The sequence below is a fragment of the Ursus americanus genome, chromosome 4, assembly GCF_024610735.1.
Source record: "Ursus americanus isolate L20-20 chromosome 4, mUrsAme1.1.p, whole genome shotgun sequence".
NCBI classification, from domain to species: Eukaryota; Metazoa; Chordata; class Mammalia; order Carnivora; family Ursidae; genus Ursus; species Ursus americanus.
Window position 1 is genome coordinate 81,647,533 of NC_142130.1, and position 27,011 is coordinate 81,674,543.

The window sequence follows — 27,011 nt, forward strand, 5'->3', positions numbered from 1 at the left end:
AAAAGTGAATAACTTTAAAGCTAATTAGTTTGAAGCTCTGGAAGGGATTTCTTGACCATACACTGATTAAATGGGGTATTGGTCATTTCGTAAAGATTTCCAAGTGTTAGTAAGTATATATAGATCTTTTTCCTGGGTATCTTTAACTTCCCTGGAGAATTGGCCAAACACCTGGCAGGAGTAGAAGGTTGGGGTGAGGATTTAGGGTCGACGTGTATGTGAGTGCTACTTTCTGGAAGTGGAAGGGGAAGTGCAGAGGGTCTCACTCTTCAGTTTGTAGACTTACTACTGGGATCAGTATCTGTTACATGTCTGTTTCAGAAGTTCCGGGGATGTGAGGATGGTGGGGGTGGGGTGGGGATATGGACATGTGTGGGGATGCTTCTGTTCAGTTGGCTCCTGAGAATGAAGAAGAGGCCCTGGAGGATCAAAGCACACCATACACTTTAAATCAGTCCCCTCATTTTCCACTTACACTTCTCCTGCTACCTGGAACCACCACAAGCTGAGCCAGTAAGGGGTTCTACAGTCAGGAAACACTTCTTACTATATCCTCCTTGATAGATATTTTAGGTCATAGCTTCTACTTCACTTGATTTTCTCTCTGCTGACTGTATTCAGAAATTAGTTGAAAATCTCCCATCCTTTTGTCATTTTCACTCACATTCTTTCAAGTTTACTTCTTTTTTTTTTTTTTTTTAAGATTTTATTTATTTATTCGACAGAGATAGAGACAGCCAGCGAGAGGGAACACAAGCAGGGGGAGTGGGAGAGGAAGAAGCAGGCTCATAGCGGAGGAGCCTGATGTGGGGCTCGATCCCACAACGCCGGGATCACGCCCTGAGCCGAAGGCAGTTGCTTAACCGCTGTGCCACCCAGGCGCCCCTCAAGTTTACTTCTTTTAAAAATTCCTTTACTATCATTTCACTAGGGTCTTAGAGAAATAGGTGGGGAGAATATGGACAGACAATTAGTTACGTTACACCAGAAGTCCTGATAACTATTTAAAAAAACAAATCAGACTGATTGTATTTGCTCCAAGTGTTTTGATCATGACACTTTTTTTTGGTTCATGTTTATGTAAAATGAGGTTACTTGAACTTTTAAAGGGAAGTGTGGTTCAGGATAGCTTTTCTAACTTTCTGTAACTCTTTCCTGTTACTTTCAAGTAGTATTAAAAATAGAGCCAGTAGAGGCACCTGGCTGGCTCAGTCAGAAGAGCATGGGACTCTTGATCTTGGGGTCATGAGTTCAAGCCCCACGTTGGGTATAGAGATTACTTAAATAAATAAAACCTAAAAAAAAAAACATAGCCACTTACTTCCTCAGTTCCTGTCTGTTTCCTTACTCCATTTTTATCTGGACCTCCTCTTTTTCTTTGGTGTTCCTGTGCTACTCAATTTAGATTCCATTCCCTCCAGTTTCTCACTGTGTTCCACTCTCCTGGACGTAATCCATGGCTCAGTTTGAAAAACCCAAAGGTGCTGCACTGCTCCAGCCCCTTAAACCTTACCATGGACCTTTGTACTCAGCTCTTGTTGGATTGGGCAGAACTATTTCAGCTACTGTTGGAGCTTGGCTTGTTTTGCTTTCAGTGAAAACTTCTTGGCTGTGTTCAGGTTCTCCTGTGCTCAGAATGAAGAGTGGGTCGGATTTCCCTTTGCTACCCCCTTTGCTTTCTCCTGAATAGATGCTGATACCATGAAGGTTTCTGAGTGTTACTGCTTTGTCTTCACCTGTGTGTATTTTGGCTTCCATGGGGATATCTTGTCATCTGGTTTTATTGTAAATGTACGTGGATTTTTGGTTTTGCTGTCTTTTGCTTTTAGTGGTGTTTTTTTAATGTGTGCATTCAGAGAAATGAAAAAACTTTGCTGCCATCTTCTCAGAATCCTTCTCCCTTCTCCTCTTTGTGAAAAGATCGAATAAAAAATCAGTTCTGTGGCTGTAAATCCTGTATTATGTTTGATTCATCTTTTATCATAAATTGGCTCTTGATAAGTACCTAAATGTTTTTTCCCCACTTATTCCAATTGAATAACATGCATCTTGGGGTCATGTAACCAATACTGTTTAGATAGATCATCTTGTCCATGCAGAAATACCTACACCAAAATTAATTCAGCCAGTTTTTACTAAACTTAAATGGGTAGAATACTCCATTAGGTGCCAGGGGTACAACAATGAGATATTATACATATTGGCCATCATTTTCATTTGTGAACTCAATTAGATAGTAAAAAAATGATGAGGAAAATGACTATTTGGATTTACTTTTCATAGATTTAACAAATTACGCTATGCATAAGGCATTGTGGTAAACTCCAAAGACACAATCCTTATATTTAAGACCTTAAAGTATTACAGGGAAAGAGAGCTGAGTAAACATGCAGTCTGAATGTTGTATTATAAGTGCCAGTAATGGATAAATATAGGAGCACCAGCTTTTTACAAGAAGCAAAGGGAGGAAAGATTATGTTGTGCACATTTTGGAGAATAAGTCTAGCTCCTCAGAAACCCCTTATAGTTTTCTTTTTTCTTTCTTTCTTTTTTTTTTTTTCCAGTGCACCAAATTATACACTGCTACAAAGTAATGTTAAAACTTGGATAATTTACTCTATTCTCTCCAGAGTAATGCCATATTTTATTCTTTCAGTTGACCCATCGAAGAGGAATTTTACATTGTTTTTCTTGATAAAATTCCAGATTAACTGATGTAAAACCAGGTGAATTCATTAAAAATTTAGATTGAGAAGTTGAAAAGGAGCTGAGGAGAAAATACAGTATTAAAAACATTTTATTTCATTTGAGTTTATTTACTTCACTTACTTGGGGGAAAAACCTGTCTGGACTTTTCTCCATATATATGTGTGTATGTATATGTGTATTGACAAATTAACTGAATTTATATAATATCTAAGATAGGACTAGGCTAATGGTAATATTTTTTGCTTTAGATCCTGTACAGTGGTCCACAGACCAAGTCCTGCATTGGGTGGTTTGGGTAATGAAGGAATTCAGCATGACTGATATAGACCTGACCACACTCAACATTTCCGGAAGAGAATTATGCAGTCTCAACCAAGAAGATTTTTTTCAGCGAGTGCCTCGGGGAGAAATTCTATGGAGTCATCTGGAACTTCTTCGAAAATGTATAAAATTTGAATTATTATCTATTTGTACTGTAACTTGAGTTTCACTTTATTTCTTTATAATTTTGTCTTCATTTTTCATTATGATCATTGATAATAGCAATAATAATTAACACCTATTAATTGTATAAGGCTGTGCTGGAAGCTTTATATGTATTATCTCATTTAATCCCTCTACTAATGCCACAAATCATTACTTTCCTTATTTTTTAGATAGGATACCATGTTTTAGAGAGCCAGCCCCATAAGGATACAGTAGGGAATGGCAGAGCCAAGATCCAAAACCAGACTGAAGAACACCAGAATCCAAGCTCTTAAGATGCTGTGCCCTAGACTTAGCTATCTTCGTAAACTCCAGTCGTTGACTTCTGTTTCATCAGTCAGTTCTTTCATTTACTCTTCATCTTCCGGAAATTTAAGATTGTCCACAGATTTCTTCCCTCTTGTTCTTTTCATCATTAATGGAATTAAACCTTCTAAAATTTCCTCTAATTGAGTGGGATCTTAAGAGAGAAAGGAGAAGTGTAAGTATGCAGTCCTCTGTTTTGAAGTCTGCTGGTTATAAGTGTTTCCATGTTGGTTCCACAGACATTATTATTATTAAGTGACTATATACAGAAATTAGAAACTACTTGGCTGACCAACAAAAAGCTCAAATAAATGTAAATTATTTTGTTTGAGTTTTAATCCATCTTACATTTCAGTGAGTAGCTGTTCAAATATTGTAGCAGTAACCTGTTCCCTAACACTGTCTACAGGCCAGAAATGCTAACCAGACCCACATACTTTTCAGTATGTGTGAGTAGGACAAACTCTGACTTTGTTTTTGTAATGGTTATGGTTAAAAAGGTAACTGGTAGGGTTTGTTCTCTTACGTGCCCTGGAATGGCACAGCTCTGGTTGGAGGGATTTTCCACAGGTCTTCGAAGGCTTTGGGTTTTCATCTGGGGTGCATCCTCTGCTGCTGCATAAGAAATGAGCTCTAGAGAGAGGCTTTCCTTCACTGATCGTAGTTTCTCTCCTTCCTGGAATCTCTTACGTATTAGAGGGGAAAAGCGGCTGTTGACACTGAAAGTCTTACTGTAGTCGTTACATTGATAGGGTATACTTCCAGTTTTTCTTATTAGGTAAATAAGTTAAATGTTCTGGTTGAAGTTTTGTCCTTGATTTCACAGGGTTTTTCTTTTTCTTTCTCTACACAACTTTTCAGATAAATAAGGAAAACTTTTGAATTTTTTCAGGTTTTAATACGTGAGTCGTGCTTACTGAAATGTATCCTCATAGAAACTGTCAAGATTAGGACAAAGACAGTGTTTAGACTACAGTTTAACATCGGTGGGTTTTGCTCTCTCCCCCATGGCAGTGCTTTGTTGGGGTTGTCTCTGGTTCTAGTGCTTCTCAATCTTTAAATCTCATTCAGAGACTTTTCCTAGTATGGGGAGCAGAGTAATCTTGTGTATCTATTCATTTCCTTGAAACGGGGAGAATGCTCAGAACTAGGAATCTGGATGAAGCAGTAACATCTCCAGTTCACTGAAAAGTTAAGCTATGTTTCAGGCATTGTGCTTTTTCAAATTTTCCTTTAATCCTTAAAACGGCTTCATTAGGTGGAAGGTGGGGATATCTCATTTAAACATGAGGTAATTAATGCTTAAATTGGTTGCATAATTTACCAAAGTCACATAACCAATAGGTGAGTGCTTAGATCAGAACCAAGATCTGAGGCTAGTCCCATATAATTATATAAACCCCCAAAGAAAGCCCCCATCTAACAGGTAGGGTTTAGACCTCTTTGTAGTTTCTCAGTCCTTTCCAGCTGTGTGTGTTTGGAACTGGATCCTGGTATGGCACCCTCAGTAGAACTGTGCTCGGTGCCCAGGCTGGGACTCACTCAGTACACAGAAGATTGCTGGTGGGTATAGCTTGAGGAGAAAAGCATCTAATCTATGATGGGCACCAAATAAATAGGCTGAAGTATTAGAGACTGGGAAAGAGGAACTCTCTTTAAAGAAATAAAGAATAGCATTTGAGGGGCGCCTGGGTGGCACAGCGGTTAAGCGTCTGCCTTCGGCTCAGGGCGTGATCCCGGCGTTGTGGGATCGAGCCCCACATCAGGCTCCTCCGCTATGAGCCTGCTTCTTCCTCTCCCACTCCCCCTGCTTGTGTTCCCTCTCTCGCTGGCTGTCTCTATCTCTGTCTAATAAATAAATAAAATCTTTAAAAAAAAAAAAAAAGAATAGCATTTGAGTAGGGGATAGCAACAGATGAGTAAAGAATGGATCTCTATGGGGTTATATTAGGACCTTTTACATTGTAACTCTCATGTTGAGAGCTATATTTGTAGCCATCATTATGTTATTTCATTCACTTGTGACTTTTAGGACCACTATAATTTTATTGAAAATTTAGCTGTCTTTAAGGAGCATTATAAAGGTAAAGCAGTTATGGGGCACCTGGGTGGCTCAGTCAGTTAAGCATCCGACTCTTGATTTCACCTCAGGTCATGATTCAGGGTTATGAGATCATGGGGTTCTCTGCTCAATACAGAGTCTGCTTGAGACTGTTTCTCCCTCTGCCTCTCCCCTTATTCTGTCTTTCCCTCTCTCTCAAATAAATAAAATCTTAAAAAAAAGTTAAAATGGTTTTATTCAAAGCTTTTATTCAATCTTTCAGTGTGGTGTACATTCTCATCTTTGACTTGATCTTGAAGATTTCCATGTTTTAAATGGTTTTATGCAGATAAATAGATAACGGATATTTATGTTATGGTACTACCCAGCTCTGAATCTGAACTGCTCTTTTATACTGTAAATTGTGAGACGTAACTCCATTTTCCTAACATTTTGTTTCTTAACATTATAAGAATTAGCGCTCTCCATCTGTTATTTCTCTTAAAAATATCTTTCCTTGCAAAGTGACTATCAGGTATTTTTTAGGTTATTGTGCCAGTAAGTTTTATTTAATGTTTTGCTTTTTAATGTATTTGGTTTGTCAGTTGAATTGAGTTTTACTAACTTAAGTTTGCATTTCTGGGTTTAAATGTAAACAGAGATTTTTATGTGTGTTCTTCAGATGTGTTGGCAAGCCAAGAACAACAGATGAATGAGATAGTTACAATTGATCAGCGTGAGTATTCATGCCCATAATGTATGGCCCATTTGTCAATAAGAAATTTTCTTTTAATTCAGCACTGTAAGGTAATAAAATTAACTTTAAAGTTTTTATGAAATAATTTAGATATACCAAGAAATAAAGTATAGTAGCTAACATCTTTATACACCATAAGAATCAAAACTTTATATATCAACTTTACCTGTTTTAGATCTCATTTTAAATGACTATCTTGAATTTGATGTTTATTATTCTTTGCATATTTTATATTTTTACCAACTAGACAACCACACTTCATAGCATTGTTTTACCTGTGTTTAAACTTTTTGGGTAAAATGATAATATAATGTACATATCCTTTTATAACTTGCTTTTTGTGTAACAGTTATGAGATTTGTGATGATACTTGCAGTGTGATTTCATTCGTTTTCACTGCTATTATCTTTAAAACTCCGTGAATATCATGGAATATTTGTAAGAATGTGTGTGAGATTCTCTGGTTTATCACAGGGGTTCCACCCTTCCAGCCTGACTAGGGATTACCACAGCTTTTCACCAAGTGGTGGTAGGTGTTGGTGTTCTCAGCAGTAGTATGTGTGAGTTCTCATTTGTCCATATTTTCTCCCAGCATTTGATAGACTGTTTTTAATGAAGAAATATTCTTAAAGCAGATGTTTTTATAATTCTTTGTTTAATGTGTATATGTCACTAAGTTAATTCAAAATAAGACCAACTCTTATTCCCCAAGTTAAGATTCACAACCCATAATGCAAACATCATACCTTATCCTTGGAACTTCTTTGGTAATTTCGTTCAAAACTGCTGTGGATTAAAGCTTTCTTTGAGGCCTTTTGTTGAGCTAATTAGAGGGGCATTAGTAAAACTAATAGCATTTTATGTCTTTCAGTAATTTTTTTCACTGCTTGTATTAGAAGGAAAAAAAAATGTTTTTCTTTGCAGCTGTGCAAATTATTCCAGCATCAGTGCAGTCTGCTACACCGACTACCATTAAAGTTATAAACAGCAGTGCGAAGGCAGCTAAAGTACAAAGAGCTCCAAGGATTTCAGGAGAAGATAGAAGTTCACCTGGAAACAGAACAGGTATTTTTGCATTATCTTACGGTATTTATAAAATTTGTCAAGTCATGTGTATTTTGTTTTATTTCATTGTATGAAAATATGAATATGGATAATTTCTCTGACAGTATTTAAACAGCATTAGTAAAAAAATTTTGTTCCTAGCATGGCTGAGGGATGACCCAGAGAAGAACCTGTTTATTGCCTTTTGTCTGCTTTTAACCCATAGCACTGTGGTCACTGCTTGTCCTTCTTGTCAATTTAGGAAACAATGGTCAAATCCAACTGTGGCAGTTTTTGCTAGAACTTCTTACTGACAAGGATGCTCGAGACTGCATTTCTTGGGTTGGTGATGAAGGCGAGTTTAAGCTAAATCAGCCTGAACTGGTTGCACAAAAATGGGGACAACGTAAAAATAAGCCTACAATGAACTATGAGAAACTCAGTCGTGCATTAAGGTAAGCATTTATCATTATAATTATTGTTTTTTATTTCTTTTTATTATCAAGCCTTTCTAAAAAAATGACTTCTTATTCTAGGTTTAACATTGTGTAATATAACATTAAAAGACTTGTTTACAAGATGTTGTTTATTTAGTAAACAAAAAGCTAAAAGTTTCACACTTAATGTTAAAAGTGACTTTTTTTTAAAGATTTGTTTTAGAGCGAGCTTGTGCGTGCTTGAGCATGCAGCGGGTGGGAGGGGCCAGAGGGAAAGGGAGAGAGAAACTTCAGCAGACTCTGTGCTCCACACGGAGCCCAGTGGGGGGCTCAGTCCCCTGATCTTGAGATCATGACCCGAGCTGAAACCAAGAGTCAGACACTTAACCAACTGTGCCACCCAAGCACCCCAAAAATGACTTTTTACAAAGATCTTTAGTAATAATTTTGAGGCGCATAGTTGTTTTTTTTTAAGATGATTCCAAGATTATTTGTTTTTATCTGGTTGAAAAGTATATATTACTCTGTTTAAAACTTACATGTTTAATCTCTGAGTTTTCTGTCATTTACATAACAGATAAAGATGCTGTCATTTTCATAGGTGAATTGAGTGTAAATTTTAGCAAAGATGCAGATATTTTCTGTTTTTATGACTGGGTGTAAAGTATCGACCCATTTCTCTGTTCTTTCTTCCCCTTCAGCCTGCCTAAATCTGAATATCCAGCCTTTACACAGATTGAATTGGAATAGAATAAAATTATTTGTAACATCCCATAAGTAGTATGAATTTTTTGACATAATTACTCTCAGAAATTATGCTAACCACAGTGATGGAAATTCAGAATGTGCATTTAAGTAAAAAAGCAGGATATATGGAAATATGGAACTAATGTCTTTTTTTGGAAGAATGAACATAGTGTAAAAGAGCTTTGCAATGTATCTCTCATTCTACTTCATGTTTCATTTGGACATTGTGAATTTCACACAGCTTATGATTCACCTCTCATCACTACAGACACACACACACACACACACCACACACACACACTCTTTCTCCCTTTATCCTAATGTAATTACATAATTATATGGAAATTGTGGTTATATCAGTATTTACTATTAGGATCATGATCATGTAAGTACTACATATTTTAGCATGATTATTTTTCTTTTCCAAAATAACTTTTCCTTAGCACTCATAAGTAACTAAAGCGCTTTCTTTTTCTTCTTTTTTTTTTAAGTTTACTTATTTGCGAGAGAGAGCACGAGTGGGAGGCGGATGGAGGGGGAGGGCAAAGGGAAAGGGAGAGGCAGACTCTGCTGAGCAGGGAGCCCGATGTGGGGCTCAATCCCAGGACCCTGAGATCATGACCTGAGCTAAAGGCAGAGGCTTAACCAACTAGGCCACCCAAGAGCCCCTAAAATGCTTTATTTTCAGTGTGTTTATCACTTATTTAGTCTCACACACTTTGCCAGCTATCTAAAGATCTTTTCCACATAATGAGAATGAAAACTGTCATTTTTGGCCATTGATGTAAGTGTATATATACAAGTCCCTACAAAATTACAAATAAATTATTAGAATTAATCATTAAGGTGTCAGTTCTCCTCAGATTGATATGTTTCAATGCAGAAAGTTTTTTTGTGGAACTTAACATGGTGATTGTAAAATTTATGTGGTTATATGAAGTGGCACAGTAGCTAGGATACCTGAAGAAGATTGACAGAGTGGGAAGACTTGCTGTCCAGGACACTGAAACTTGCTGTAAAGCTGTAGCAATAAGACAGTATGTTGTTTGCGTAGAAGAGACACATAGACCACAGATTACAATTGAGAGCCCAGGGAGAAGGAAGAATATGAGTATTTGACTTAGGGATGGTGTGGGGAAAAGACATGAGGAAAACCGGCTTTTTAGTCAGATGGAGCTGGGACAGTTGACTATCCATATGGAAAAAAGTGAAACTCGACCCCTTCCTCATACCATCCTAGAAACCGGTTCCATGTAGCCTGTAGCTCTAAATGTGGAAAGTAAAATAGGAAAGCATCTAGAAATACCTCCATGATGTCGGTAGGTGAAGAAAGACATCAGACTCTGTTCATCAACAGCACTAACCCTGATGGAGAAGATCAAGAAATTGGACTACATTTAAATTAAGAACTTTCTGGTCAACACAAGCCATCGTCAGGAGAGTGAAAGCAAGCCACAAACCTGACATAAAAGTCATGTCCGAAGTACCTAAGAACTCTTACAGACTAATAGGAGAAATAGAAAAAATAGGCAAGAGACATGAATAGACAGTACCAACTGGAGATTATCCGCGTGGCCAGTGACCTAAGCCGCGGCACACAGCCTCTTTCGTAATCAGGGAAGTGCGGTTGGAAACCTTGACAAAATGGCACAGCGCATATCTCAGGATGGCTAATTAAATGCTTGCCAGTACCAGGCGTTGGTGAGGCTGTGGAGCAGTGCGAATGCCTCTCCACTTTTGGTAGGAATGTGACCTGTAACCCAGCAGCTTCTTTCCGAAATACCTACCAAACAGAAGTGCATGCACATGTCCACACACGTGCTCAGAGCAGCATTATTTATAATATCCAAAACCAGAAACCAAATACCTATCAACAGGAGAGTGAATAAACCAGTGGACTGTGTGTCCATGGAAGTGAACTGCGGCAGCAAGCACTCGTAGGGGTGAACCTCACAAACGTAATGTTCGGTGAAGGAATCAGCCCCAAAAGAGCAGAGGTTGTGCGAATGCGTTTGTAGTGTAAAGTTCAAGAAATAGGAAAAGTACATTACAGCATTTGGAATACGTGTTTGGGTGACCAGCAGTGAATTTACCATCATGGAACAGGATTGTATCTACCTTTTAGAGTGAGACAGGGGTAGTGATTGGGAGGGGCCTTGGAGGGATTCTAGGGAAGTACATTTTGCAATTTAAAAGGCTAAAAAAAATACAAGTGTTAAAAAAAAGGGCAAAATCATCTCCATGAAAGTACAGGTATCGTGAACCTTTCTACTTTGTTCATTTTAGAGAGGGTACAAATGCGACGAGTGCTGCTACGTTTGGTGGTGTGATCATCCGCTGGAATGAAGGGCATACTAAGTAAAATGAAAACTTAGCGTTTGTGTTCTCTATCACGTCTACCAAGAGACATAAGAGGATACCAACTACATTTTCCTCCTTGAAATATAAAACCACTTTCTTCCCTTATTTTACTTTTTTCTCAAGTATCTTATTTGTTACAGCCTTACATATTATGTAGAAATTTTCTTAAGAAATTGAAATTCCAGTCTCATTTTAAACGGATGACAGGCAATTGGTGGTTTGTCGGCTAAGATCTAAATTATGTATGAACGTCATTGGCACAAAAGGAAACGCAAGAACTCTGCCCAGTGTGTTGTATCTCTCACTTAGAAAGAGAACATAACTGACTGTAAGACTTTCACTGTTCTGAAATTAAGGAAAAATGCCTTAATTTCCTGCATATAGATCAAGCTTTTCGTTAATGGACTCTTGATTAAGTTGAATGACTTTGATAATAAAATCCTGCTAAATGTGGTAGTTTACACTTTGGTACTTCGGCAGATAGTCTTTTCTCTCATATCTGCTCATTGTCAAATTGGTACAAGTGGGTAGTGCAGTTTTAAAACAAAGGCTTCACGGGGGTGGAGAAAAGTAATACAGTAAAATGAAAGGCTTCACAGTCCTCCTGCCTATAAAAGTCTTGACTGACTTTTTTCGCTTTATTGGAATTGGCAGCGCATAACCATAAATAAACTCTGTTTTCCAAAGTAAATCTAAATCCGGCTGTTTCATACATAGCAGCAGTAAACTAGACTTCTAGAAGGACTTCCTCCAGATTTGTCTATGTAGGTATAGAAACCTTGTTTCATTGTGATGTCCACTTCCCTGGTTTTCTGTATCCTTTTTCTTCTAGCCTTTTACTTACACTTTTGAGGCTCCCTATTGGATTTGGAGAATTTCACTGAAAGGAGAGCCTTTATGTATTAAAAATGGTGATGGCGAAGGTGTGGCTACAACATAAGGGATTTTGTACAATGCAGAAAAGAAATGGACATTCCCATAGTCCATAGAATATGTGTATTAACAAATTTCTCCTTTTTATATGGGTTCTTAATTATTAACATAGCTTATATTTTATAGAGGGCTATGTGCCAGTCATTGTGTGCCTAAGTGAGCACTTTGCAAAGATAATCCTTTTAATTCCCAACAATTCTATGTGGGTAAGTACTGTTTTTAACCTCATTGTATAGACAAAGAGTAAAAACTTAGAGAAAATGTGACTTCCGTGTGGTGACAAAACAAAGTCAAGACACTGGATTTTGAATCTTGACATTCTGACTCCAAGCCTTTGTTCCTAGGTTCTATTACTGTTCCCAAGGTTTTTTGTTTTGTTTTAAAAATGTTCATTTTTAAATCAGTATTTTATCATAGTTGTTGAAATATGGTCTGCAAATTTAGTAAACAGAGTTTTAGAATACTGAACAGTGAAAGTAAGCAACGTTTTGAAGTTTCCTTGGATAGTAACACTAAACATTTCTATATAACTTCAATGTTAATTGCTATTGGGGTAAATACAGGATTAGCTAGACTCCTGCTTATGGAAGGATCTGTAAACTAACTATTGTAAGAAGTCCAAATTCTGTATTTTTTCTATAGTCCTCACGTGTTTTTCTTTTTAAAGGTATTATTATGATGGGGACATGATTTGTAAAGTTCAAGGCAAGAGATTTGTGTACAAGTTTGTCTGTGACTTGAAGACTCTTATTGGATACAGTGCAGCAGAGTTGAACCGTTTGGTCACAGAATGTGAACAGAAGAAACTTGCAAAGATGCAGCTGCACGGGATTGCCCAGCCGGTCACAGCGGTAGCCCTGGCCACTGCTTCCCTGCAGACGGAGAAGGATAACTGAGCCCAGCACCTTCTGGGAGCCCGAGGTCTTTCTTAAATATTAGAGCAAGTATTGCTCTTACCTTTATTACTGAATTTGAATCTTCTTTTATTTCTAGACTGTACAATCTGATGCATGATTTTTTTATAAATATTTCATACTCTTGTGAATTTGGATCTTTTTACTTTGAGCATATATTTTAGAATACGTGTATGTTAAGGATCACCACAATGTCTTCAGCACGAAGTCAGGTTCATTGTGGGATAGTTTGTTAACAGTCAGGAAAGCTAAACTGGTCAGTATTAATGTCTAGCCCTACCAAAAATAGCCAGTAGCATCTGAGGATGAAAAATAAATGAAGTATCTCCAGGAAACAGTCTGGCTTAACTATTTTTGAAAGTATAACTGTTTCCCCTCTCTGCTGCTTTAGATGTTGCTTTACATAGAACCAGAAAATGGAATTTTTCACAGCTAAAGCATGTGTGCCTGTTTCATCTAATCAAGCAGCGCTAAAATATTCATATCGAATAAAATTATAATATTAATAAATTACTAAACTGAGTATCAAGTTATTAAAATAATTTATATATTTGCAAGCAAAGGACAATAAGAAGTCGACGGGCAGAAGAACATTGCTGAAGAAGGAAATCCAGGTTGAAATCTGGCTTAACTCAAGCTAATTTTAAGGATTTTCTGTATAGGTTATTCATAATGTCAGGCCAAGAATTTAAATTATTTTAAGAGAAGAATTTAATTCTAATAAACCAACTATTACAAAAATTCTGAAATGATCTCTGTTTTTCCTGCCAGAGATTTAAAAAACTGAAAAGGTATACCTCAGCCAGAAAATAAAAGTTCCATTTAGTTTGGTTTGGTATGGCTTTTCTTTCTTTCTTTTTTAAAATTGCCCTATACTGCCAGTGTATTATGCAAGAGCAGCTTATATAGTCCTTGTGTTTCTGATGAAATGAAGACTTTAAATCAGTCAGCAGTACTTTACCTTTCAAGACAAGAGCAAATTACTTGCCAGTAGTTTTAAAAGGAAATTCTGACCTCCAGTGTAGGCAGTCTTCTCGCATAACAAAATTTCCCGTTTACTTAATTTCTTCCTTTTGAATATCATATATGTGTGAGTATAAATATCTGTATACATGTCCAGTTGACCATTTTAATATATATAACTATACACATATATATGAAGATACAATGATATTCAAAAGGAAAGATATTTTAGAACGTAATAATTCATTTAAAAAATGTTTCAATTATATGACTCTCATATATGAAACTCTTTGCTTATCACCAGCTAACACTAAACAGAAATGGCTGGAAAGATCTTTCTTTTTTGCTTGCTTGCTTTTTTTTTCTTTTTTGTTTTAAGGTATTATATACAAATCATGAGATACTGGCAAAGAGCTTTTAATCCTCTTATAGCAGAAGATTGATTCTCACATGTTACTTCATTTACCTTCTCCCTCGTCATTTCCTTTAAATCCATCCCCCTAAACAGCTTTATAAGAGCTCAGTTGATGCTTCTGACTAACCAGGAGGAAAAGGCCACGGTGAGAAGTCAAGGAAGCATTGCTAGCAGTCGCTGTACTGGTCCCAGATAGTAGTCTGGAATGAACCATAAGCCAGGGATCCTGGGAACAAGCAGGAGAGGAAGGCTCTCTGATTTTCTTTGGTAACCTCAGATTGTACCTTGAAGTGCTGTGCTGCAGTGTGGAATGTCAGGTCGTTTATATGCTCAAGTCGTTTAAGACCCTGCAGTGGATGCCTAAAAAGAGTAAAACTTGTAACTTCTATTTTTACCTTTTTATAAACACATATGGAACAGACTGACAAACTATTAGTTTCATTTGGGCACTGACTGCAAGAATTATCTGAGTAGAGTAACCATGTGAAATAGTACATAGAAGCTGTAGGTTCAGAACAAATAGATTACCAAAAAGAAGGTTTTTGCACCGTCTTACAGTCTGGGGAGTTGACAAGTTGCTTATAGTTTTAAAAAATATAATAAAATAAATTCTTCTGGTATGTTATCAAGAGCTTAAAACTTTTGACTTTAATATTTAAAATGCTTTTGGGGAGACATTAAAGTTTTAGCAAAGACGACAGACTTTATGTTGCAATTACATGTCTATGTATATATTTTAAGGCAAGGAACCACCCGCATTCCTTTAAGAGCTCCGAAGTCAAACTATTGCTGCTTCTCCTTTAAGCATTCTTTAGATTCCTTTTTTCCGAGAACACATTCTATCCATTTTTCTTCCTTTGGCAGTTTTTATTTTATTCCCCATTATAATCGGAACAAAGATCATTCTCATACAGGATCAGGTGCTATTTCTTTTTTCTTTTCCTTCTTCATCCTATCACCATCATTTTATGCACCAGAACATAGGTGAAGTCATGAGACTGATTTCCCCAGTTGTTTCAGGAAACTTCAGTTACTTTTTCTCAATTTAAATATTAAACTATTTTCCTTGTCCTTATTGAGGTTATAATCATCAGAAAGCCAGGCAATCTTATCTTTTATTGAAAGAGAACTTGTGTTATAAAAGAAAGTATAATTCATGCTATTCATTCTTTGGTGTTTTTATGAATAAATTTTTCCATAGGGGAATTTACAGTGTATTTAAAGGAAGAAAGATAAAATGATCGGTTATCTTTTGTACCCTCTAAGTACAAAAATAAGGAAATGTCCATTTTTGTTTTAAAAACTTGTTTTCTACATGAGGTTTTTATTGGGCCAACTTTCATATGTATCTGGCCTGAAGTTTGGAAATTTGTGTTGCTGTCGGAAAATCAGACATATTAAACAGAATTGCTATGTGTGGTTAATATTCACATGGATCGACTTATCACATTAATTTTTGAATCAGTCCATGTCAGTGAATTAGGGAAGTGGTTTAGTTGTTTTTCTCTCCCGATTAATGACAAAACTCAAGTGCGATATTTCTTTAAAGGGTGTGCCTATTTGTGGTGAGGTCGGCTGTTTTCCATACTCATCATTTTATGCTACTGCCTTTTAAAAAGAACTAGTGTATCTTTGAAATAGCACAAAAATGTTTAAAATTCATAATTATAAAACAACCTGTGACTAACTTAATGTCTTCACATCTAGAAGGTGTAAAAATATTGATATTTCAGTGATATTTCACTTGCTGCCAGAAAAAAATATTCTCAGTCTTTTGTAAAAGGAAGGAGGATTTTTGCATACATTTTTACTCTTTAAATAAAGACACTTATATGGTCATAATAACAATTATGTATTGCTTTGTGGTTTTTATTTTTTTTGTAATTTTACATGAAACAGTTATTTTCTATTTTTACTCAGATAAAAAATATTTGTGCATAAAATGTAAAAATAGTAAAATGAGAAAAATAAAACTATTATACAGTATACTTCTGTGTTTTTGGAAGTTTTTTCCTGTATAAAAAAAATAGTCTCAAATTCCTGGAATATTAAGTTGAATGAAAATATGACAGTCTACATCTGTATTGTACATAAGAGTCCCATTTACTTTACTTAAAAACTATTTGGGAAGAACAGATTCCACTGAGCTAAAATTAGATGTTAGAGTTTAGTCTTTTTAAGAAAATAAATGGGGCGCCTGGGAGGCTCAGTCGAGCATCCGACTTTTGATTTTGGCTCAGGTCAGGATTTCCCAACAGTCTTGGCATCAAGCCCCTCGATGGGCTCTGCACTCAGTGAGGAGTCTGCTTGAGATTCTCTCTCCCTCTTCCCTGCTCATGCTCTCTCTCAAAATAAATAAATCTCAAAGAAATGAAATCCCATCTGCAGAGCCAAACTGTTTTAGAATAGAAACAGAAGAAATGGTAACACTGAGTACTTGTCAAAAGGCAAGCCAATGACCGTTAAAGTAGAAATCTTAATAAACCTTTTTTAACTAAAAAGAAAAAAGACCTGTTTATGTTTCCTGCATAACAACAGGATGCTTCAGCAGGACCAGAGCCTGTGGAATCAAAGGGGTCAGGGGGAAAGGTGCTGTGTGTTGTTTAGGGTCAAGCAATGATCAAACTCTGATCGACATGCTTACAAAATTGTGGTTTGAGTGAAATAAATTGCTTTAAAAACACAACCCAATTTTATCTAGTTTGAAGTAATGAAATAATCAGAAAATCAGGTATATTCATAATCCCAAAACACTGATTTTTTTTGGTGTGTGTATGACTTTAAAGCTTAATTTGCAAGCTTAGTACATGTTAAGTTTACTACTAGTAAACTGATTTGAAACACTAACTTAGACTGATTTTAAAACCCGTGGTTGAGGAGCACCTGGGTGGCTCAGTCATTAAGCGTCTGCCTTCGGCTCAGGGCGTGATCCCGGTGCTCTGGGATCAAGCCCCATGTCAGGCTCCTCCGCTGGAAGCCTGCTTCTTCCTCTCCCACTCCCCCTGCTTGTGTCCCCTCACTCACCGGCTGTCTCTATCTCTGTCAAAAAACAAACAAAAAAAAAAAAACCGTGGTCGAAGGACCACTTTTTTATTTCTAGAGTGTGATGACTGAAACTCTTATAAAACAGATGAATGAATAGGATGGTGGGGGAAATGGGGAGTTGTTTAATAGGTGGAGTTTCAGTTTTGCAAGATGAAAAATTTCTGGATACTGATTACACAACAATGTGAATGTACTTAACATTACTGAACTGTACATGCTTAAACAAGGGTAAGACAGTAAATTTTATGTATATCTTACCACAATCTATGTTTTGTAAAAAATGAATCACTAGGAGAATTTAATAACTCAGTGTAATTCACCAAATATAATTATACAATATAGGGAGAAAAACCTGATCATCTCAATAGATGTAGGAAAAGTATACAGTAAAATTTAACATCCGTTCATGATAAAAACTGAGCAAACTAGAATGAGAAGGGAATTTCCTTAACATGATAGAGTGTCTGAAAAACCTGCAGCTAACATCATACATAATGGTTTGTCTTCCTTCTAAGATTTGGGGAAGGACAAACACATCTGCTGTCACCATTTCTGTTCAACACTGTATTGAAGATCCTAGCCTGTGAAATAAGAAAATTAGCATACATATTGTAAGAAAGGAAACTGCAGAAGACATCAAATGTTGAAAATCCTAAAGAATGATTTAAAAAAAAAAACTAGAATTGAGGGGTGCCTGGGTGGCTCAGTCAGTGAAGCATCTGCCTTTAGCCCAGGATCCCAAGGTTCTGGGATTGAGTCCTGCATCGGGCTCCCTGCTGAGCGAGGAGTCTGCTTCTCCCCCTGCATGCTGCTCCCCAGGCTTGTGTGTTTGCTTGCTCTCTCGCTCTCTCTCTGTCAAATAAAAACTTTAAAAAGAAAAAAAAAAAAACTAGGATTGATGAGTTTAGTAAAGTAAGGTACAAGATTAATACACAAAACTCAATTTTATTTCTATGTGCTACGAACAAATAATTGAAAATTGAAATTTAGAAGTTACCATTTACAATAGTATTAAAAAACATGAAATAATTAGGGACAAATACAACAAAATTTGTGCAAGATGTGTCCAATGAACCATAGAAGTTGCTAAGAAATGAAAATCTGAGTGGAGAAGTATACCATAATTGTGAATTGGAAGACTTTATTTTGTATGTGTTAATCGTCCCTAAATTGATCTATAAATAGTGCAGTTCAACTCAAAATCCTGGGAGTCTTTTTTTTATAAACAAGCTGAATATAAAATTTATTTGTAAATGCAAATGACCCAGAATAGTCAAAACAACTTCAAGAAAAAATTAGAGAATTTGCACTATGTAAGGATTTGCTATTTAAAGCTACAGTAAGGGGCGCCTGGGTGGCTCAGTTAAGTGGCTGCCTTCAGCTCAGGTATGATCCTGGGGTCCTGGGATTGAGCCCCACGAGGAGTTCCATGCTCTTCAAGGAGTCTGCTTGAGATTCTCTTCCTCTCCCTTTGTCCCTCCCCCACTCTCTTTCTCGCTCTCTCTCTCAGATAGATAATTAAAAAAAAAAAAAAGACAACAGAACATACCCACTGAAGGACTCACACACTAGGGTTTACAGCAGCTTTATTCAAAATGGCCCCAAACTGAACAATCAAAATGTCCATCAACTTGTTACTGAATAAATAAATTGGGGAATACCCTACAATGGAAAAACCATAAAAAAGAAGTGGGCAACTGCTTCACCAACATCTCTAGAAAAGGTATATCTAAGCCGTAAGGACAGAAGGCCGATCAGTGGCTGCCTGGGGTTAGGGTTGGGGGGGTAATTTTCTGTACTAGAAACAATACAATTTTGAGGGGTGACGAGTATATCCCACATTATGCTTTTGTTGATGATTACATAGGTAGACAAACTTGCCAAAATTCATTTAAATGTACACTTTAAAGGGGGGGCATGAGGGTATATAAATTATACCTCAATAAAAAACTGAATTACTAGAAAAAATGAAAAAGATTCAAGTACTATCCACTTTTTAAAAATTATTAGGCTTCACAGACATGAGATTTTTCTGTCAAGTTGCTATAATTGTTTCAGTGTCTGTCCTTATTCACCTGTGGAAAGATAGCAAGGAGTTCACGTACTGACGCTCATTGGCAGACCACACTGATTTAGAGTGTTTTGTCATTAAATAATGAGGATCAGTTTTAACTAAATGATTATGGCAATGCCAGTGGTATATGAGAATTTCCCTGTAATCTGAGAAAAGCACTTTCTCATATCTGTTAACAAAGTAATTGACTTTGGGGTCTTTACTTCATGACACCTAACACCCAATTAACACCCATGGTATTTTTACAAGTGATGTGACAGTGACTAGATGGGAATGGAATAGAACAACCCTTAAAGATAATTATTGATCACATCTACGAGCAACTCTTTAATTCACTTGCTTAGAAATCTATGCAAAGATTTGTTGTAATATTCCCCATTCTGAGAGGAAAAGTAAAGATTCCTACCTCTAATGTTGGTGCCACTTTATAGAAGTAAGCGTGTGATCCACATTTCATTAGCACATTGATCAACTTAACATCATTGCATAAATGAACCAGAATGTTCCCTTGAGTTAGTGCCTTCAGAAAAAGGCTATGCATTAAGAACCCCATAGGAAGATTCTTATCTTCAGGTCTCAGATTACAAAAAGAAGAGGATATTTTATTTTCAAGAAAATTCCTGAAGTACAAAAATCTCCCCATTCCTACTGGCCTGAAGCATATTGATTGATTGAACAAATAGGAAGTACCTAACAGTGGAGGATATGTAAGATGTACCTCAAGGAAAGAGCCAGAAAAATATGTTACAGGCCAAGTTCTACCACTAACTGGGTACGAAATTTAGGGCAAGCCATTTAGCCTCTCGGCTCCTCCATGGCCTCCTTTCTAAGCTAGGATGGTCAATACATTTGCTGGCCGTGCACGTCTATTGAGATGATTAAATGAAATCATGTATGTGAAAACATCTTAAAATTATGTAACACAAAATAAGTGCCGGTGTCTGGAAAAGAAAAACTACCCTCCACAGAATCCAGTTCTCTGTTGTGGAAATAGGCACTCATTTCATTTAATGATAAAATGATAAAACATTGTAAAATAATCAATTATTTTAAAGATGATAAAATATCATTGAATGGCTAAACGAGTGACTAACTCGATGGCTAATTCTGATCACTTAGCTGTGCCAAGCCCTTTGTTTGCATTCTCGTTTATTTCTCCAGACCCGTTGAATTAGAGAGGAATATTACCCACTTTACAGATGAAGAAACTGAAGCACAGAGTGGTCAGACAGGCCGATCAAGGTCACTCGTACAGAGCCAAGCTAGACTTGAAGCCAGTGCTGGTGCTTTTCACTGAGGAGCGTGTCACGACAGTAGTTTGCTGTCACATCTTTAGTCAGTGAAAGGCAGATGTGTTTAATACTTCTAACAAAGAGGAATTGTAAACACCAAGTACCTTTCTCATTTCTCCTGGCTTCTAGTTGTCTTATCCAAAGTGAGAGACTTAACACTAAAATTTTTAGAGGTCCACGCATCTCTAAATTCATTTAAGTCAATGACGTTCTAGAGGCACCTGGGTGGCTCAGTCAGTTGAGCTTCTGACTCTTGCTTTTGGCTCAGGTCATGATCTCAGGGTTGTAAGATCGAGCCCTGTGTAGGGCTCCATGCTGGGCGTGTAATCTGCTTAAGATTTTCTCTCTCTCTCTCCCCCTCTACCTCTTCCTGCTCCCCCCAAAAATCAATGATGTTTTATAAAATACTTTTATGTGAAAGTATCCACTCTTCTTCTTGCCCCCCCACTCCCACTCTCGAACGCTCTCTCTCTCTTTAAATAAAATTTTAAAAAATTAAAAAAATATTTCAGCGGGTGAACTGTAGATGAAAAATTTAAAAAGAGCCATGTGTAGAAACGGTTGAAGCTGGATGATGGATGCATGGAGTTTCATTATATACACTATTCTCTCTATTATATATATGTGAAATTTTCTGTAATATAAAGAACTTGAAAAAACACTATCACAGAGAGGCTTTTTCAAAACAAATATTTCAGATGTAGTTAATGTCATCTACAAAAGCATATGACTTTTTGAAGAGTATGTCACTAGGGGAAGAATCCTAATTTCTCTTCACCAAAGGAAAAATACTTTCTTTATGCAACTGATAGGTTTCTGGAAAGGATGCATAAATAAAAATGGGACAAATGTAATTCTTTGCAGTATTTTATACATCATTTGCTCAGAAAAGCTGCATGTGGTGTGTTATATAGTTTGCTCAAAAAATAGATAAATAATGAAAAAGGGACGCTTTCCTAGTTCTTAAATAGCAGAGAGGAACAGAGGCTATCCTTAAACCTCAAATTATAGAGGAGACGTGTCCTGAAAACTATTTCATGAATGGAAACAGCAACTCCATAAAATGTGTATACAAGCTGGCAATTATTTCAAAAGAAACAATAGACACAAAGTACCCCAAGATAACATATTTTTTAAAAAGATTTTATGTATTCGAGAGAGACAGAGAGAGAGCACAGGAGGAGGAGAGGGACAGAGGGAGAAGCCGACTCCCCACTGAGCAGGGATCCCAACTCGGGGCTCGATCCCGTGATTCCAGGATCACGACCTGAGCTGAAGGCAGACACTTAACAGACTGAGCCACCCAGGCGCCCTACCACTGCATTTTAAAACCTTAGTGAACAGAGCAAGAGCAAGAGAAATGAACAGGAGAAACCTGCTGACACCCTGGCTGAGGAGTACCTTAGAAAACATGGCAGACTGACAGTGGTTATTTCTGCGAGGGATATTGACTCGTACTTATATATGACATATCCCGTGGCAATTGGGGTTAAAAAGGAGCTTTTCTCTGTGATTATATGCCTTGTGATTTGTTATGAACAGTATTGTGTTAACCCTGTTACATCAGGAATACAGTCTACAGCTTAAATGTGACCTGAAAAATGTCAAGTTCTACAAAATCTAGCACTTTGCTCTTTCACAAAGTTTTTGAAATTCATTAGGCTGCATTTTATATTATTATACTTTATTAATTATGGCTTTCTGTGTTTTCTCTTAGCATTTTCTAAATTTCTATCAACTTTTCTCCCTAAATATTGAGTAAAATCTGTTCCGTTTTGGACAATACTCTGCTTTACCAGATATCTGTGCTGACATTTTCCTCTCTCCCTTCTGATTCCCAGGCTAGCTGGATATTAGGAGAAGAGATTGCCGGGTCATTCCCAGCTCCTGGTGGTGGCTCTGATGTCCTGGGCTGGGGGGAGGTGAGGCTCTGAGGATGACCACAGAGGGAAACAGTCAATAATAGATTTAATGTCTTCTTGATCAGTATCAAAACATATTTTGATTGTTAACCCAGCTGGTAGGGGTAGATAGCAAAGCAGAGTAGACACTCTGTGGTGGAGACAAGGGTTATTTGGGGGTGGCATGGATTCTGATATTTTATTGGGTAAAGGGCGGTGAGAAGTATCTGTGAGGAAAGATCCACTGCTCTCATTCTCCTTGGCAAAGTGCTTCTCCACCCCGCTGGCATTCCCAATCCCCCTCTCTTCTGTCAGCCTTAAAGACTCGACCTCTTGCCTCCCTCTGGTCCACCGAATGCTCACTTGGCCCCAAGAGTGTCCGTGCCCCTTGCATTCCCCCCCCACCACCAACGGTTGGCCAAGCCTGTGACTATGATGGGTCATCACTCCCACACTCAGGTTATTAATCCGTTGATTTTGAGCTAATCAAAATGGAGATTTCCAGGAGACCTCATATAATCAGGTGAGTCCTTCAAAGAGACGGGGCCTTTCCTGAAGTCAGAGAGACTGGAAGTGTGACAAAGCCTATAAAGAAGGCCATGGGGACAAGGACCTGCCTCTGGGAAGGGTGAAGGGTTTCCAGCCGACAACCAGCAAGACAGTAGGACCTCAGTCCTACTACTGCAAGGAAATGAAGCTTGCCAACAACCCAAGGGATCTTAGAAATGTTTTGGTTTTGGTTTGGTTTGTTTTTTTTTCTCCTAATCAAGACTCCAGATGAAGATACAGCTGGCCAGCAGCTAGATTTTGGCCTTATGAGACCTGAGCAGAGGACTCAGGTTATCATGGAAGGCAAAGCATGTGCGTGTTTTGAGCCCCTGAGCTTGTGGTAATTTGTTACACAACAATACAAAACCTATATGCTCCCCTTACATGACCCTCCCACTCCTGCCCCCTCCCTCTTCCCTCCCTGACCACCTCCTGCAAAATTGTTCACCAAAGGGTTGAATTAATTTACACTGCCATGAACAAGGGATGAGAATGTCTCTTTCTACACATGTTGTCCAACACTACAAATAATCAGACACTTAAATCCTTACAGTGTAATAGGTCACAAATTATACTTCATTATTTTGATTTCCATTCCTTTAAAATGGAGAAATAAATGTCAGGAGAGGTTAAGTGATTCGATGAGGGTTACATTGAATGCAAGGGGCAGGGCGAGGGTGAGAACTGGGTCTCGTGACTTCTAATCTAGGACCTTTTCATTTGATATAAAAAGTTCTGGTTTCCCTCCTTCTAGTATTTGTGTGATGGGGAAGGCGGGTGGCGCTGGTGGAGAGCAAGGGGGCTGGAAGTTACAGGCAGTAATGTGTGGGAGGTTCGTCTTTGACTGAATGGAAAATTGGGGCATAAATGCAGGCATAAATGAGAGAAGAACAGTATGAAATAGACCTCAATGTATAAGAAATGCTTTGCTTAAGACCTGGGTCCTCAAAATACACAGTGAATGGCCTCTTACATCACATACTTTATTTATAGATCAAGAAAAATTATTATACTAGAAAACTGCTTTTTTCCTGTGGTTGTGTAGGTTATATTCCATTGAGGCTTGGCTCTGCTGAAACCCATTATTGGTATCATCAAGACAGCATCAGGAAATAGATAAAAGAGAAATTGAAAATATCAGAAATAATCTTTTTTTTTAAGATTTTATTTATTTATTTGACAGAGAGAGAGACAGCCATTGAGAGAGGGAACACAAGCAGGGGGAGTGGGAGAGGAAGAAGCAGGCTCCCAGCGGAGCACGGAGCCCAATGCGGGGCTTGATTCCAGGGACTTGGGATCACGCCCTGAGCGGAAGGCAGATGCTTAACCACTGAGCCACCCAGGCGCCCCTATCAGAAATAATCTTATTGATCATGTGCTTATCTATCTGATAGGGAAATTATGTCTACTTGTTGATTTTAAAAAATCCATTTAGGATGGGGTGCCTGGGTGGCTCAGTCACTCGGGCAGCCAACTCTTGATTTTGGCTTGGGTCATGATGTCAGGGTTGTGGGGCTCCAGCCCTGTGTTGGGCTCTGCACTCAGCGAGGAGTCTGCTTTTCCCTCTCCCTCCACTCCGCCCCCTGCTCTCTCTCTCTCTCTAAAATAAATAAATAAAATCTTAGAAAAAAAATCCCTTATCTTTCTGACGTAAGATACAAAATTTGAGAAGAAATTTTTTTCTTTCTTTCTTCTTTCTTTTCTTTCTTTCTTTCTTTCTTTCTTTCTTTCTTTCTTTCTTTCTTCTCTCTCTCTCTCTCTCTCTCTTTCTTTCTTAAAGAAGCATGTTAAGATGTGGACCAGGCTCAGTGAAGGGATTCCTATTTGGATAACAGCAATCACAGGAAAACAGCATTTCACCACTTTAATGCTTAATTCTTTTTTAAAAAATATATTTGACTTTTATATGCCTTTTAAAATCAATCTTAGAAGGAACTTTGCAGAAACTTTTCCGCATTCAAATATTTTCTCCTAAATAGAAAATTTAGGTTGTTGTATTGATTGTTCCCACATCTCCTTAAGAAAACATCTTGACTGATACCACTATTTTGGTTTGAAGGGGATTAGACAATCTGTAGTATTGTATTTTTTAAGTCAAGATTTTTGGTGCAGAGTTTAAGAAATGGCAGGATTACCCTCCTGCTAAGATATTATTCGGTGACTCAAAATTCATCTTAACCTTTCTTGTTCCACAAGCTAGGAAAAAGCAGCTGTCAAGCAGAATTTTAATGACAAGTTCTTGTTAAATTCTCACTCCCGAAGCAAAACACTGAACTCTGAGAGCCGTAAGCTTCGGAAGAATTTAGCAAGCAGGAAGTCAGAAAGCTTTCAGAGGTGAAATCTTTCAGCTGCGGGGATTTAGGGCTGAAATAGTCCATGATAGGTATTTGATAAACTTCCATACTGCTAGGAAAAAAATTCTCTCCTGTTTACTTCTTGCGTAAAAATTAGCTCATCTCATCCCTGTTGAGAAATAAATAATGCCACATACCTTTGCAAAGATAAATCAAAGTAAGCTTATTTTCTACATTTTCACGTCATCTGTGAAGATATCAGAATGTCCTTTGGCTATCTGGTTTTCAAGTCATTGGCAGTATCTTCGAAACAGAATGATCCTGAGTGTTCTCTCTCGGATGAAAAATTGTTGAACTTCTATTACCCTGTGGGACCTATTCAGAGTAAATCAGATACACCGTGGAAGCTGGGGGTACTCCTTCTGAAAGCCCATGATCACCTTCAGCTTATTAAATAGCATCCTAGACATCTGAAGGAGTTCATGTTGTGCTTTGGAAATCTTTACTCCAGACAGGCGATACTGGTTTCCTGGAGTAAATCTTCCTATATTTTCTCCTTTCCCCAAAAGCTGGTAGCCAGATCACTCTAGCGTCTCCTTTTGGGATGAAGCGTGACTAAGGGCTGTATTCGTTCCAATTGACATACTTTTTTCTTTTTATTGTTCCTTTTCCTTCTACTTCTCTGCCTGTCAAAAATCTTATCATTCTTTATCGTCCCAAATTGGCCATTCTCTCCTTCTCAAACACACTTTCATGGGACTTACACCCACCTCATCTTCCTACCTGACCGGTGCTTACTCTCTGGACTCAGTTCTGGACCCCCTCCCTTCTTCCAACCTCGCATTAGGTGACAATAACTTGACAAGCCATCCATGTGATAGCAGATCTTAATATCTACCCTTGACCTCTCCCAGAATCCAAGAATAATATCTTCAACTGCTTACAAGAATGTGTAATAAGACATTTCAATCTAAATATGTCAAAAAAAGGATAGTTTTAATTTTCCAACTCACTTCTGCTCTTGTCAGTTTTCCCTTCTTAGTACATAGTACCCCTATCCACCCAATTGCTTTAAAGAAAAGACTTAGGGGTGCCTGGGTGGCACAGCGGTTAAGCATCTGCCTTCAGCTCAGGGCGTGATCCCGGTGTTCTGGGATCGAGCCCCGCATCAGGCTCCTCTGCTATGAGCCTGCTTCTTCCTCTCCCACTCCCCCTGCTTGTGTTCCCTCTCTCGCTGGCTGTCTCTATCTCTGTCAAATAAATAAATAAAATCTTTAAAAAAAAAAAAAGAAAAGACTTAAAAAATTTCCTTGCTTCTCTATTTTTCTCATCCAATCTATCAGTAAATATTCTATCACTAATATCTACCACAAATCCATTCCCTCTCCTGCCCTCCTCTACTACCAACCCCACTGTCCAAGCTCAGCCCTCAATGTGGATTTCTGGAAGAGCCTTTTCTAATGTGGTAAAATATACTGAGTAATTTTTGAATGTTAAACCAACCTGGCTTTCCCACTTCGTCCTGATATAACACCATTTTGATATACTGCTGTATTAAATTTACTAGTATTTTGTTGAGGGCTTTTTTTTTTTTTTGGCCTATAATTATAAGGATATTCACCTGTAATATTCTTTTCTTGTCAGACTTTGGTATCAGTTTTATACTGACCCCATAAAATAAGTTGAAAGTATTTTCTTCTTCCCTAAATTCTGGATAATATTGGTATTATTTCTTCCTTAAAA

General features: G+C 37.6%; 1 protein-coding gene across 8 annotated transcripts in view; it reads left to right on the plus strand.

Annotated features, from left to right (window-relative positions):
- Positions 1-16,099, plus strand: part of GABPA (GA binding protein transcription factor subunit alpha) — a 35,834-nt gene extending 19,735 nt beyond the window's left edge. For all 8 annotated transcript variants that reach the window (XM_045785465.2, XM_087861742.1, XM_045785464.2 and 5 more), the window contains 5 exons: positions 2,958-3,152; positions 6,225-6,278; positions 7,224-7,364; positions 7,606-7,798; positions 12,489-16,099. In XM_045785465.2, coding sequence (XP_045641421.1) covers positions 2,958-3,152; positions 6,225-6,278; positions 7,224-7,364; positions 7,606-7,798; positions 12,489-12,717 — 812 coding nt within the window. In that variant the 3' untranslated portion in view covers positions 12,718-16,099. The remainder of the gene's footprint in view (positions 1-2,957; positions 3,153-6,224; positions 6,279-7,223; positions 7,365-7,605; positions 7,799-12,488) is intronic.
- Positions 16,100-27,011: the final 10,912 nt, after the last annotated feature.